Raw genomic sequence first — 15,287 nt, 5'->3', positions numbered from 1 at the left:
AACTACAACATACGCCCATGAAGTGACAGTGAAAGAACGGAGCCTTACTCGTAGTCTAACAGTGCAGAACTGTCCGTGGTGCTGAAAGCTGAGAACCCCATCTATCTATCTATCTATGTAAAATTTTCAGTGAATAATGAAAATAATAAAACCCATCTAACACATCTTTAGGTAATATGACAGGCTACTTAGATACTTTCATTGCGTTTGCCTTATTAATTAAAAAAAAGGTAATTTTCAACTATGGAAGTTTTATCTTTTCTTTTTTTTCGGTATTCTTTTGTCTCCCGACGGCAGCGACTGAAGGTCATAACCCACCCATTTAGCCGAGTTGTCCGAACAGGTGAGTCACATTCACACTCCTAGGGAGCATGTTAGGCCGGGAGCTGCTCTGCGTCGTCGTGTGCCTGTGCAGCAGACTCGCCGTTTCCGGCTTTGAAACGTCACGGGTATTTTTAGACGCCTCCGCCTGCCTGTCAAATCGTTCTGACACAACGTTAAAATCATCCCCCGACGCTCAATGCCATATTCTCTGAAGTAGCATAAACATAAGCTCGTGATGCCATGTCAGGAGACAACCTGTGTCCGACACTGCATTTCCTTTTTACGCAGACAGCACACGTTAGTTATCTATAGACGGGTTGGTGTGGAGGTCGCTGCAAAAGATGACTGATATTTTGCAAAGTGTATATTGCGGATTACTATTTCCAATTTAACACCAAACTATAGGACTTCTATTTTGAAGTCACAAATAGAAGCACAATTGTGCAGTTCTTCGTTGCTGTTGGTATGCTTTGCAACTTTGTATGTCTTCAAATCTAAATCTATCCTATCTTTATCACTTATTTTTTAAGAAATCGTAAAACAGTCATTTAAATGAAGACCATCAGGCAGTATCATTTGGATAGTCCAAAGCAGTCTCAACAAAAGACATAAATACGTTGCGCCATCCTGTGGTGCGTAGGCACACTGCATCTGTTACCCTTCCAGACTTTTATTGAAGAGTGAACAGAGTATGTAGCAGGTTAAGCAACACGACATGACATAAAGATAGTTCTTGTTTATTTCAACAGGAAAAAGATATGAAATTACAACTAACTTTAGACATCATTTCTCAATAGCACCATTTAACTGAAATTTCACAAAATCATAGCGCACCCTTTAAATGATTTTGGTCAGTATAACAGTATTTACTAAGATGGCAGAAAAATCTGCAAAACAAAACATTTTGCACAACTTGGCACATATTGAGAGCACATACAGTATATGGCACCAGGCTGAGAACCTGCTGAATGTCTAAGATTATTTGGTGATCTGATACAAACTAGTACAGTACTATTATATATCTGTGGTTTTAATAGAGGAGAAGCAAGTGTTGTCATTTATATCAGTGTGATGGTTTTCATTTCTGGTTCTTCAGATGTAAACATCAGTCCGCAGTGCCATGCAGCAGTTGTCACTGCAACAGTTTGTTTTGCAAAAATCCCATCCTTATGCACAATCGTGTTAATGCACATTAGTTCAGTGTTATCAAGGTCCAGAAGAGAAGCCTTTTTTAACACAACTTCTTGATTAGTTCAACAGAGCAGCAAATGAGAACGCAGTAAGACACTGAGGAACCTTAAATGGCTGAGAAAGGGAATTAAGTGCTACATCTGAGAACTAATATCCAACTCAAAAGATGATTTAATTTGTTTGTGCTTAGATTGGCACTTACAACTTAAGTGTTCACTAACCTAACTACTTAGGCAAGCAAATGAGAACCTTATCCATGTAAAGTATGAACATTTTAAATGCAGATAAAGTAAGGATCAGGTGGCACACCGCTGAGCTTGTAGCTGTTAAATACAGTACTATTGGATATTGAAAATAATGAGTGTTTATGTAGTTCCTCTGCAGTCTTTTTGTATATGGTAATCATGTTGGTAGGGTGTTATTTTATAATAGTAATTATGTTTTCAGTCACTAATATGAAATAATATAGAAAGTGTATGTCAGCTAAAGCATATATTGTACATGATCCACCTGTTAGAAACCCCACTGTAATGTTACTACAATATAAAAAGTACAAAGAACCCTTTCTAAATTCATAAAACCAAATATTTTTTTCATCACTAGCTTTAACAACCCTTGCATTACACAAGCTAATTCTTTAAGGAACCAGGTCTAATAGGTTTGTCCTCCTCTGCAATCCCCACAGTGAGGGATCAACGTTTGTCTCCACAGATTACTTTCAAGTCTGTTGGACTGTGATCCAGACTGCCTCCTGAATGGTTGACCTGCGCTGTGACACACTCTCGAGAGCCAGTGGTGACAAGTGTTCGTGTGCATGTTGCCATTGTCAGTCATCTGCTATTTTGTCAGACTCTGGAGAACACCTCGAAGAGGGAGGCAACTGCATGCATGCGGTAGAAAAGGTTCAAAGGGATGGCAAAATTGAGAACTGTGCTCCATATGCTGAAGCCATATGTCTCCTCTTCCAGTCCGTTGTCATACTGTGGCCTGCAGCCAAAGGCAGAAAGAATCCACAGCTGAAATGGAAAAAAGAGAGAGCTCTAATTAGATACACCTGAATTCATATACTTTTAGCTACTTAGGGGCAGAACAACAAGGTAGAAACACAACAGTGTCATTTTATAAGGCTTAAAGTTGCCTGTTTATATTATTATATTTGAAATTCAATTAGCCAAAAATGCTGTAATTAGTCTCTATTACCTCTATTTTTACTTTTGCTACCATCACTCCTGAGGAAAATATCTCAGTGCTCCACTACCTTCACCACAAGCTAGTAACGTCCTCACTTTAGTTATAATCTCAGTTATAGCTAATGATTGTTACACGTCACATAACACTTAATGGAGAGTTTTGTATCTGTTGTTGATGAGAGTAGTGAAACTAAACCAAAACAATACAAATGTGGCTTAAGCATATTAAAATGAGGGTGATTGGCATGGAATCCCTCTTTGTGTTTACCACTATGGCAATAGTGAATAGCAAATATATTAATTACAGAAGCTTAAAATGAACAAATAATAACTTTTGACTTTTGGGAGTCATCCTAGCAAAAAGAAATGAACTTCGCATTTTGTTGGGTAAAATACACTTAATCAAATGAAGTTTCAAATGGTCAGTAGATTTTACATCAGCTCGATCAATTCCACCTATTAAAAAACTAATCATCACAGACCAGTTAACCAGTGCTTACCGAAATGTTACACATAATAAGGAAAACAGCAATATTCTTCAGGATCTGCCTCTTTATATTTGGGCGTTCCACTGTTTCGTTTCCCACAGGCGCTGGCACATCTGAATGTTTCCGTGGGCATCCATAAACCTGCTCACTCTCCTCCTGCTCGCTCTCAGTAGAGACACAGCTCCTGTCTGGAGATTCAAAAGTTCGGTTGATGATGCCATTGCACGGCGGAGCGAGAGAGGAAGTGACAGAGAAGACTTCTGGAGCAGCTGGTAACTCTGGGTCCTGCCTCTCTCTATCCTCTTGCTGGCGATACAAAGACTCTATGATGAAGAGATTCTGGACATATTTCTCCAACACAATAAACAGAGAGTAGACCAAATTTGTCCAGCGGTAAGGAGGGTTGCTTCCGGTGCTTAGCACAGACACTATGCTGCACCATGACATGAACCAGGAGCCAATGGAGGATCCAAACAGCACCTCCGTGTCCAGCTGTCTTGACGGGTTCTTGGAGGTGTCCAGCGGCATGTGGTTCACTCGGTATATAAGCAGACCCGAAGCACCGGCGCAGCACATGACCGTCAGCATGACGATGGCATAAATGTAAAACATGGAAACGGCTGACCTTCGCATCTGGATTGACTTCTCTACATGAGTAACGTAGACCACCAGTATTCCGATACTGCTGGCCAGGGCAAGTAGACCCACAAGAGGACCTAAGATCAAGCCCCGGTTTTTGGCAACCTGCCTTTTATGGTTTGAAGTGAGGTCAATGGTGCGTCCAATATTTCTCCACATCACGAAAAGCAAGACAGAAACAAAAATGTGGTATTCAATATTGAAGGGGTAGAGATAGTAGAGGCTGGTGGCGAACATGGAGCATGTGCTGGTGGTGCAGTTACATTGTGGTTCTGAGTACTCTGTAAAACAGTTAAAAATGTGGGCAAACACATGAGTTACAGGGAAATAGAACAATAAAAAGAAGCTGACCATGCCAGTGCTGTCTTACATTAGTACAGCCTGTCTGTTTTTTAAGATAAGAACAAAATGAAAGACATGTTAAGCAATGATACTGTTCTGAAAGCTAAATGTTAGAAATAATTTAAATGTAAAATAGAATGAATAGTAAATCTTTTACAGGTTGACAACAACAACAAAATGGATTATATTATCATTAAAAACATAAAGATACACAATAATCATTCAGATTCCACACTACAAGTATACACACATATGCCATAACAGAATGTCTATCTCAAGGTTTAATATTGTCTGACTCAACATCAAACATGGCATGTGCAGGTCAGATAGCAATGTACAACCCCAATATAAAAAATGCTGGAATACTGTGTAAAGTGTGAGTTAAAATTAAATATTTAAAATAATATATTTATCACACATTTATTATTTCATGAAAAAAATATTTGCTCATTTTGAATTTGATGGCAACAGCATGTCTCAAAATAGTTGGAATAGGGGCAACAAAAGTGTGGAAAAGTAAGTAGTACTGAAAAGAGACAGGTCAACGAACATTTTGCAACTAATTAGGTTAATTGGTAACTGGTCAGTAACGTGATTGGGTAGAAAAAGGACATCTTAGAGATGCAGAGTTTCTTTCTGTAAACTGTATCTAGAAATTGTGGAACAAATTTAGAATAATGTTCCTAATAATAATGAAGGCAAAGGAGCTTGCAAAGAAAAGCGTCTGGACTTCTTTAAGTTGCTTCTTTAACTTTCAAGCAACTTAAAGAAGTCCAGACGCTTTTCTTTGCAAGCTCCTTTGACTACAATGACCTGGATGACTGAGAACCTTCACAGACAATAATAATGAAGATTTTGAATATCTCATTATCTACAGTACATAATATCATTAAAAGATTCAGAGAATATTGATAAATCTCTATGTGCATAAGACAAGGCTCAATTTTGGATTCGTCTGATTTTGGGATGCTTCCAAAAGGTCACATCCTTTAGTATTATTAAATAAATATTATTAAATCCTTTTTATGAGGCATTTTTTGAAAACATGGATGCTGCTTTCTCCAGGTTAAAGAAGAGGGAGACAATCCAGCCTGTTATCAGCGCTCAGTTTAAAAGCCTTCATCTGTGACAGTATGGGGATGTAATGTAATTGGCAGCTTGCACATTTGTAAAGTGCTGAAAGATGTATATAGGATTTAGAGCTACATATGCTCCAATCCAATCAATATCTTTTTTCAGGGAAAGCCTTGCATATTTCAGCAAGACAGCTAAACCACATACTGGATCTATTACAGCAGCATGGTTGCACAGTAGAAGAATCTGGGTGCTGAGAATTTCACCAGTTGAAAGCATTTGCCACATCGTGAATGAAAAAATATGATGATGATTCAGGACTCTTGGGCAGCTAGAATGCTATATAAGATGAGAATGGAACAACATTCCTCTCTCAAAACTCCAGCAGCTGTCTCCTCTGTTCCCAGATGTTTATGGACTGTTGTTAAAAGCGAAGAGGATACTACACAGTGGTAAACAAGATTCTGTCCTAACTTTTTTTAGTCATTTAGCTGCCCTAAAAATTCAAAATGTGATAATATTTATATTAACATGATATGTCTCAGTTTAAACATTTGATTTGTTTTCTGTGCTCAGTTTAAATGAAATGTGGGTTGATAAAATTTGCATATCATTGCATTCTGTTTTTATTTACATTTTACACAGTGTCCCAACTTTTTAAAACTTTAAATCAGGCTCACATGAAATAACAGAGTGCTCTGTTTAGGCTTATTCCTCTCTTTTGATTTTTAACCATAAAAATATGTTTTTTTTGGGTTTTGAGACAAATTTTAAGCTATTGAATTTTTACTAATCTTCTCTAATGAATGTGTTGATATCCTTGTGCTGCCCTAAGTTATACTGTACTATGACAGGACATCCCAACTTTTTGGTTTGTTGCAAACCCCTTTTGAGTGCATGTGGTTTGTGGAAGCTGTAGCATATTCACATTTAGAATAGAATAGAATAGAGTTCAACTTTATTGTCATTGCACATGCACAGGTACAGGGCAACGAAATGCAGTTTGCATCCATCCAGAAGTGCTTTAGTGATATAGATATATTACAATATATATTAGCAATAATATAGATATGTAAGTATATTACAGAAATGGGTCTATTTATATCTCTCGGCTGGCCTGGGAAAGCCTTGGTATTCCCCCGGATAAGCTGGAGGAGGTGGCTGGGGAGAGGGAGGTCTGGGCCTCTTTGCTTAGGCTGCTGCCCCCGCGACCCGGCCCCGGACAAAGCGGATGGGGATGGATGGATGGATGGATGGATGGATGGAAGGATCTATTATGGTATGTTATAATGTACACGGTATGAAGTATGTTGTGAATATTCTATAACTATAAGTATGTACAGGCTGTAGTGAGTACAAGCTATGTACAGGCTATGAACAGGATATAAATATGAAAAACTATACAGAATATGAAATAAATAACTTTACAGAAATCTGAGATATATAGTTATACAGAAATGGGAACTATGCAAGTTGTAAACAGTTGTAGGGTTAAAAATTATCGTATGTACAGAATGATTATTTACACAGAGCTATACAGTAGTGCAGTTAAGATAAGTGAGATATGTGGATAATTTCTACAGAGGCTATATAAAGTACTAGTGGTTGTGAGTGGTGGTTCAGTCCATGTTATTATTGTGTGTTTGAGGGTACAGTTGTCCATTGTGTGTGTGTGTGTGTGTGTATGTTCAGTCCATGAGTTTGGGGTCTTTGATGATTTTCCCAGCCCTTTTCAGACACCGCTTCCTGTAGATGTCTTTTATGGCAGGAAGTGGTGCTCTGGCGATGCGCTGGGCAGTTTTCACGACCCTCTGCAACGCCTTCCGGTCTGAGGCAGAGCAGTTCCCGTACCAGACTGTTATACAGTTGGTCAGGATGCTCTCGATGGTGCAGCGATAGAAGTTCACCAGGATGTCTGAGGACAGGTGGTTCTTCCTCAGAGTCCTCAAGAAGAAGAGGCGCTGGTGAGCCTTCTTGACCAGCTTGGAGCAGTTGGTCATCCAGGTGAGATCCTCTGAGATGGATTGTATTGAATGCTGAACTGAAGTCTATAAACAGCATTCTGGCGTATGTGTTGTTGTTGTCCAGGTGTGAGAGGACAGAGTGCAGTGCAATGGAGACTGCATCCTCTGTGCTCCTGTTCTGGCGGTATGCGAATTGGTGGGGGTCCAGGGTGGGGGGGAGACAGGATTTGAAGTGTGCTAGGACCAGCTGCTCTAAGCACTTAGTGATGATGGGGGTGAGTGCTACTGGGCCGTAGTCACTGATTTATCCAAAATTGAGGAAATAATAATAATAATAATAATAATAATAATAATAATAATAATAATAATAATAATAATAATAATAATAATAATAATAATAATGATATGGAAGGAAAAAACCCAGAAGAATAAAAGTATTATTCTGTAGAGACTTGTAATTCTCTTTATTCAACAACATTTGTTTTATGATTACTTCTGACATCTTGTTGCTCGGTTTTACAAGACTACATGAATTTCAAAGCAAAAGATTTCTTTTAAAATTTTGTAGCCTCTCAACCAGTATACCACCCACTGTACTTACTGGTACACCCCTTTTAATTTGGAATTTAAATATTTCTTCTTCTTAATATATATATTATTGCATTAATTGTTGGGATACCTTATCTCTTAATATGTTTTATGCCTTTTAAGCCCTTTAAACCTGTATTTGTGACACTGAGCTGTACAAAAAAAATAAATTGAACTAAATTTAAAAAGTGATTTTTATTTATTTATTTTATTTATTTAATGATGAAAATGCGAATATATTTTTTTGTGTGTGATTGTTTGTTTGCGAGAGAAAGAGAGCAAGCAAGTTTCTGCTTTTGAGTATTTATTAATCATATTGTATTCGTTTGAAATTTCCTTCATTAGCTGAATGCACGTCTTGTACACTTCCTATGGTTACACTGTTGCCCTCTAGGTCTTAAGCCCCCTCCCAACTCACCTGCTCCTGGCCCCCATCGCCCCCCCCCCCCTTTCCCCCCGAGCCCACTACTATGGTCATGCACCCTTTAATTAAAAAGTGAACAACAGTCAGGGTGCAGCCAGCCTCACAGTCAGCCGGATATGAAGAGGAGTAGCAGAACCCCTCAACCCTAAGCTTAGATGTATCAGTTACTGTAATTGCAGTACCCTTGGGACTAAGCAGCCTGGGGACAAAGCCGTCTGAGGTCAAGTGGGGGGTTGCCAAAGGAGGTGGTGGTGGCTGAAGTGTGGGGAAAGGACTGGGGAGGGGGCAACAATATGTGTCTTCTGAAACCTAATAGAGAGACATTCGACACAAACAAGACCCGCTGAGCAGCCAGGCTTACCTCCCTTGCACTTCCAAGCCCTCCTCTCTTTCCCTTTTCTTTCATCCACTGAAGTGAGTTCTCAAGCGGACTATTGTACTTTTCTTCTAAAAACAAGCCTGCAATCGACCCCCGGATCCTTACCTTTAGTGAGGTTTATGAGGCCCAGGGCAGAAAGTCTCCTCTTATGGTTGTTCAGGAAGTGTTCAGCCTCTGACATCACACCACTGCACCACAGGAGGATGTTGGTAAAGACTGCATGGATTACACCAAATCTGAGGAGACAGCAGTTGAAAATAAGACACCCGATCACCTAACAGCAAGTATAAGTGACAGGATTTAGCGGTGTTGTTGAGCTTGTTTCATGCCATTGATTAAAATAGAACTATGAACACATAATTTTCTTATGATTTGCAGGTGCAAAAACAAACAAAAGAAAAAAAGGATATATTGACTAAAGGCCCAGGTTATCGCACATTTCACACACCTCTCAAATGTTTCAAAGCTCTTGATGACATCCTTGATGTGAAACCAGAGAAAATGCACCTAAATAAAACCCAAACACAAGTCTTAAAAAAGCTTGACAAAGTCATATCCAAAATGCAGTTTAGTGATTTTATCAAGCTTCAGAAATACACTTCATAATATACTAAGCACATACTTATTGTAAACTTAATTCTATTTATTTGCTTAAGTCATTGCATTTAAAGATTCCCACTGATATATGCAGTTACACTCAAGCGACATGGACAATGATCGGATTATACTGTCGCAGCAACGCTCTCTACTTGCCTTAACAACAAAGAGCACATTATTCTAAGATCTTGAAATAGTATGTGGGAAAAAAAGATACTGCTGAAAGAGTGTCACATTTTAAAAATTAAACCTAGGCTGTGCACATACCTGTGCCATAGTGTGAGTTGCGTGGATGACAGGATATACCACGAGCACCGCCGACACACAAGGTTGAAAACCAACATATTGCCCAATTCGGAAAGCATCCATAATCAGTGAAAGGAGTGCAAGAAGGGTCAAACCACCTAGAAAAAGAAAGTTATTGAGCGATATAATCAAAGAAAATAAAGTCTTTGTGACCACATATGTTAACATTCAAGTTCTCTTTAAGTTATGAAACAAACATAATGGTCACGCGCATAAATCCCTTTAATTTTCACACTAACGGAAAAAACTGTTGCATAAGTGCGCATTTGCCTGTTTAATCTCGCAAACTCGCCTCTTATCCAGCCTGAGGTGGCGTGTACATCTTTTTCTGGCGGCACGCTCTTTTGCCTGTCCCGTACCAAGATGTACCACATCATCCAGAGCAGCTGGAGGATCATGAGGCAGGTAGTGAAGGACCGCAGATCCTCTTCTTTAATGGAGGGGTTCTTGTTTGCGATGGCAAGCATCAACGCCGCCCCGATCAACAGCAGATTGGTCCCGTATTGCCCGCTCAGGAACTCCGCGTTCTTCTTCGGATAGTCTTCGGACAAACTGATTTTTAGTTTGCTGAAGATCTTCTTGTCCTGCTCGGAGCTGGACGACGACGAGGAGCTGTTGCTATACTTGTTCGGACACATAATATCCAGGCCGTTATGTTCCACCATGGTGAGAGGCATGTGCAAAAGGCGCAGTGCTGGGAGAAATGGAAAGTCAAAGCCGTGCAAAAGCCGTGCGCTATAAGTGCATTTGAGGGAGGCGAGACGTGTAACCTGTTGCCTCTAGGTGGGGATTCAGATGGATAGGTACCGTGCCAAACATGCATTCAATCTTCAAGATCCGGCTCAGTGGCCACGCATAGTTTGAATGGGCTTGATAGATGCCATTGTCATCTTGTAGCCCTGAAACAAATATCTGGTCGTGTACCAGGCTCGCTGAGTCACTGAAAAGTGAAGATTATGTTTCAGTCTTTCCGAGAACGCGGTCTTCTTGGAACTACCATACGTTTACAAAAAAAAAAAAAAAAATAGCTGAGTCTGCTGTGCCAACCATTCAGCAGGCTACCTAAAGAAATAAAAAAAAAACTATGCGTGGGCTTGGCCACAATAACAGAAACAACTGAGCTGTGCCCAAACCCACCTCTTTAGAGCAGCTGCCAAACAGTCCGTCCAAGTCTGCTATCAGGTGTTAAGCGTACACGCCTGGATAAGATGAAAGAGAACATGACATTTCTCAAATCTGAGATTTTTACAGGCTGCAGGAGAGTGGCCTGTTGTGACAGTGACTTAAATCTAAGTGCTCCTAACACAAATCCACTTGGGACTGAGATGTGGTTAAAATATTTGCTTTCAAGTAGGTTTAAAAAGGAAGAAGAAGACGAATCAGATTTCAGTGGCCAAGTATACAATGGCTTTTTGTGAGTGGATGTCAGGGAGACCGTGTAGGTCATGGGCAGTAAGATCTCTTAAGGATATGACCGTGTAACCTATTAAATAACATCCGGGTGGACACACGCAAACAGCCCAGCAACAGAATAACTGCTCACACCGATCGCGGTGATTAATCTGATGCGATATTGTTTAACAAACAAATTCTTCTTAAATAAATATATAAAATGTAAAAAATAAAAACAAACAGCTGGTGTTTCTATGCAGACAGAACGGTGGGTTCGCAACGGCTCTCGTTAAGATTTAAGAGCCCGAGTTCATTCTAGTCAAGAAACATGGACTTCAAAATATTTTTCAAAACTAAATAAAACTGGATAAATTTGTGCATTTAGGCTCTTTCATAAATTTCACCAATAGTTGCTTTGATATAAGTCTAACATTTCTGAAAATTCACATTTCACCAGTTGCTGCCAGCAACATAACGAATCAACCTTTCCACGAAAGGTCTTTTAGTCTTATTTGCGAAACTGCAGCGCGCACCAGCTGACTACGGTGTGCGTCATATAGCCTAACTGTTCTGAAGCTGGCAATCAGTGAACTGAGGAAGACAAACTCCCTCTTTCGAGCCTTGTGTTTCTGATTAGCTGAGGTGTCCATTATCCTTTGGCGCAGGACTCGGGACACAATGGCATCACGAGTATTCAAAAGATGATCACGTCAGGGTCCATCTCATTTGCTGAGTGGACCAGTGATTTCTTGATTAGCGATAAAAACGCTCGACAAAAAAGAGAGTAAAATCTGTTCTTTATCTGGATACTTTAATTGGCTATTGAGCAGGTCTAAAGGTTTTGATTGAATTCCGAAATACTCATTTCAGCCCTTTGTTGATTGCTCGTCTGGATCCACAAAACAAAGCAAAGACCATTGAATTTCAGAGTAGCTTGAGGGAAATTCTATAGCAATAAGATTTACTGTAAAAGCCTCTTTTTAATATCTTTAAAATGTTTTTAAAAGCGTCATTTGAGATTATTGTGTGCTGCATTCTGGTATGGTGATTACTATTATTCTTTTTAACTCCACTACACTGAATTGATAGCTTTTAGGGGTCTCCTTTTTTAAGAGAAGACACTAAAAGGGGCCATTCTGATCACTCTAGACACATAACTGTATTTTCCCTGTATACTTGCATAAATGATTAAAATCTTGACTCCTTAATTGCTGCAGTGAAGAATGTCGTTATAATCTGAAAATATTAATTTTACCATCAACAGTATAGTTATAGCCCTGTTTTGAATCGTTACCCTGGACAAATGAGTCACAATAACAGTTGTTTAAAAAAAAATTAGCAAGATTTAACCATTTCAAATTCTCATCTTCTCATATTTTAAAGTTACTGCTTCAAAAACTCAAAAAACAATGAACTGCCAGTTATTTTATTGCACTACAGTTCACCACTTGCATTATTATTTACATAACTCACATATGGTTGCCATAATAGGCCAGGTGAAAGAAAAATGGGTTATGATGTAGGGGGCTTTTAATCGAGTTGGTCCTAGACTCTAAAGTTAGGAGCTCAGTTTCAGTTCAAACTTTGCTACAATGGCTTAAACCTCTGATGTATGCTGCCGTGACTGGCATGGAGATGCTGGGTCCTTTAAGTCCTGTGGGCTGTGGATGACAGCATCACTGGCCTGGGCTTGTTCCGGGGGATGCTGCAAAGGTATAATAGGATCTTGGAGATCAAGTCAATGCATTTGGTTTCCTGAGTAGTTTTTTTGTGGTGTGGGCCATTATCCTCCTGATGGGTGTGACGTAACTATGGGAGGGTGTGCTTTGTCTGAGAAAATGTTTGTTTGGGTGGCATGTGTCAAAGTGCTATCCATATGAATGCCATGACCCAGCGTTTTCAACAAAGAGTGTTGCACTATAACAGTATGATCAATGTAATTCACTTCCACTGCTAGAAGTTGAAACGTTTGTTTAATGTTTGCATAATCTGCAATGATAATGCCATTATTTTATAGAATGTATTTCAAGAGACTCAAAGAGTCCTGACATAATAGGAAAGATTATTGTAACCACTAAAAAGCAAAAATATATTAGTCACATTAAAAGCAGTTCTAAAAAAAAAAAAAGATCATTCAGTGTTTGGTGCTTGGACTTGACAATGGAGATTGACAGATGGCCTCAGAGCATGGAGGTGGAGCAGATCAAACAGGACAAGGAATTTAAATTGAAAGGGTTGTTAGACAACTAGGCAGTTCTGAATGAAATTCAGCCCACTATTGCTTTTCATGTGGTAAAAATGGTCTGAGCTAAAATGGATAGGTCAGTGTAAGTGAGCCTTAAAAAAGCATGTTTAATTTTCCCAGAAATTGTCTGCTGTAAATTTATTTTTACTTTACTTTTTACTGAAACATTCTACATTTGGAACATACATCAATTTATCTTATATAGCCACCATATGAATATCCATAATATTTTACATAAAGCATTTAGTGAGCTTGCTGCTACATGTGTTTACAAAAAATATGTGTAGAACACGTTTTTGTGTGTGAGTGTATCTAGTTTGTTAAGATTTAGCACTGTAAAATAATGAAGGGTTAGGGAGTGCACGCCTTATATTCTCCTAGTTAAACAGAAAACAGGCTGGCAATATTTTACTGCAACGAATATACAACATGCAAACATACAACAGAATATAAGATATAGTTTACGAAACTTCACAAATGAAAAAAACAACAATAAAAAAGGTGGTTTGACTTAGAACACTGACACAATATGCACACAGTACAGAATGTTAGGTCGACACTTACTCCTCTCGCATCAAGCTGGCCCAACTTTTCTGAAAAGTGAAATATTGAGTTTTCTCACCCTGTTACAGTTTTGTTGAATTGTCTGCAGTTGTTGGTCCTAGTTCTGTTCTTCTTACACGTTCATCCAAATAATAAAATAGATATGGATATCTTTTTTAAAACATTTATTTTTTACAAAACAATTTAAAAACAAATATAATTAAATAAACTAATGTCATTCCATTTTGAATACATCACAGAAACTCTACTTGTCAATTAAATATACCTCAAAACAAACTGGAAAGGAGAAATCAGATCAGGATTTTTATCCACTAGGTTACTGCAAACCCGAGTGCATAAAAAATATTCTATCAAAGAAAAAGAAAAGATAATAGTGCTTATCCCATATTTCCTTAGAGTAGCAGTTGCCAAAGACACTTCAACTGCAAACCTTTCACCATCTATGAATGTTACCGACATTAAATTATAGCACACTATAACACACCTAACACTTACTTCAGCCAACTCATGAGTCCATTCAGTGATTAGACTGCAACAAACCTTCCTGCTCCTATACTATCCATCCGCTTCCGCTTATCCTTTTCAGGGTCGCGGGGGGCGCTGGAGCCTATCCCAGCTGACATAGGGCGAAAGGCGGGGTACACCCTGGACAGGTCGCCAGTCTGTCGCAGGGCTAACACATAGGGACAGACAACCATTCACACTCACACCTAGTGACAATTTAGATTAATCCATTAACCTATCCCCACAAGCTGCATGTCTTTGGACGGTGGGAGGAAGCCGGAGTACCCGGAGAGAACCCACGCAAACACGGGGAGAACATGCAAACTCCACACAGAAAGACCCCGGCCTGATGGAGGAATTGAACTCAGGACCTTCTTGCTGTGCGGCAACAGTGCTAACCACCGTGCCACCGTGCTGCCCTCCTATACTATATTATAATAAAATAAACTCAGTAAAAGATTGCAAATAACTTGTTGTGAGTTTTCAATCATTGCAGTTTGAACTCAAGTCTATGACTGCAAGAGTTTGGTTATCAGCATATGAACTAGAGGGGAGCATTTACTATTTTGTGAATTCACTTTAAAATGTCATATTTTTTTTAATGTGTTATTTCATGAGGACGTTTTAGTCACTTGCTGAAACAAATATATGGACGTGGCACCATGGAGGTAGGTTATATATTTGATTAATTTTTCTCGGTCCTTCCCTCTCAATCAGCTAGTCTTAATTTTAGCATTAGCTAAGTGTAGCCCGGGTTGTTTTTTCAGAAGCCCGGAGTCTTTTGGAGTGTAATTTTTTCATAGTTAGATGCCTGGCTGACAACTGTATAAAGCAAAAAAAATACACACAATATTCTAAGCACATAGTGCACACTGTGGGATTTTACGACTGTGCGTAAATCCCCCCCTAATATTGGTATGATCCAAGCTCAGGCACTAAGCGGGGCGGGGCAGCTGCTGCCTACGAGTGCGCTGTTGGAGAAACGCAGCCAGGCGGATAGAGGAGAACTGAAGTTTGACCAGGTACCAAAGAAAATCATTTGTACTGTACAAATAATGTAAATATGACGGTGTATC

The 15,287-nt window shown here is 39.2% G+C and overlaps 1 protein-coding gene across 1 annotated transcript; it reads right to left on the bottom strand.

Moving 5' to 3' along the window:
* Positions 1-1,127: 1,127 nt before the first annotated feature.
* Positions 1,128-10,766, bottom strand: otop1 (otopetrin 1). Its single transcript, XM_085273383.1, has 6 exons — positions 9,799-10,766; positions 9,468-9,604; positions 9,052-9,110; positions 8,709-8,839; positions 3,206-4,113; positions 1,128-2,531 (listed from the first exon to the last, which is right to left on the bottom strand). The coding sequence occupies exons 1-6, from the start codon at positions 10,181-10,183 to the stop codon at positions 2,361-2,363; spliced, it is 1,791 nt and encodes a 596-aa protein (XP_085129509.1). The 5' UTR covers positions 10,184-10,766; the 3' UTR covers positions 1,128-2,360.
* Between the last annotated feature and the right edge of the window lie 4,521 nt (positions 10,767-15,287).

This window comes from Mchenga conophoros, linkage group LG5 (genome assembly GCF_057382185.1).
Source record: "Mchenga conophoros isolate Kocher_MC1m ecotype Shallow Benthic linkage group LG5, M_conophoros_male_GT1.1, whole genome shotgun sequence".
NCBI lineage: Eukaryota > Metazoa > Chordata > Actinopteri > Cichliformes > Cichlidae > Mchenga > Mchenga conophoros.
Note: the sequence above shows the minus strand (reverse complement) of the source record. Positions and strands in the feature narration are given on the sequence as shown.

Coding starts and splice junctions, on each gene's coding strand:
- otop1 (XM_085273383.1), bottom strand. CDS start 10,183: ATGCCTCTCACCATGGTGGAACATAACGGCCTGGATATTATGTGTCCG. Junction 9,605..9,798: donor CACCTCAGGCTGGATAAGAG/GCGAGTTTGCGA, acceptor TTCTTTTTCTAG/GTGGTTTGACCCTTCTTGCA. Junction 8,840..9,051: donor AGCTTTGAAACATTTGAGAG/GTGTGTGAAATG, acceptor CTGTCTCCTCAG/ATTTGGTGTAATCCATGCAG.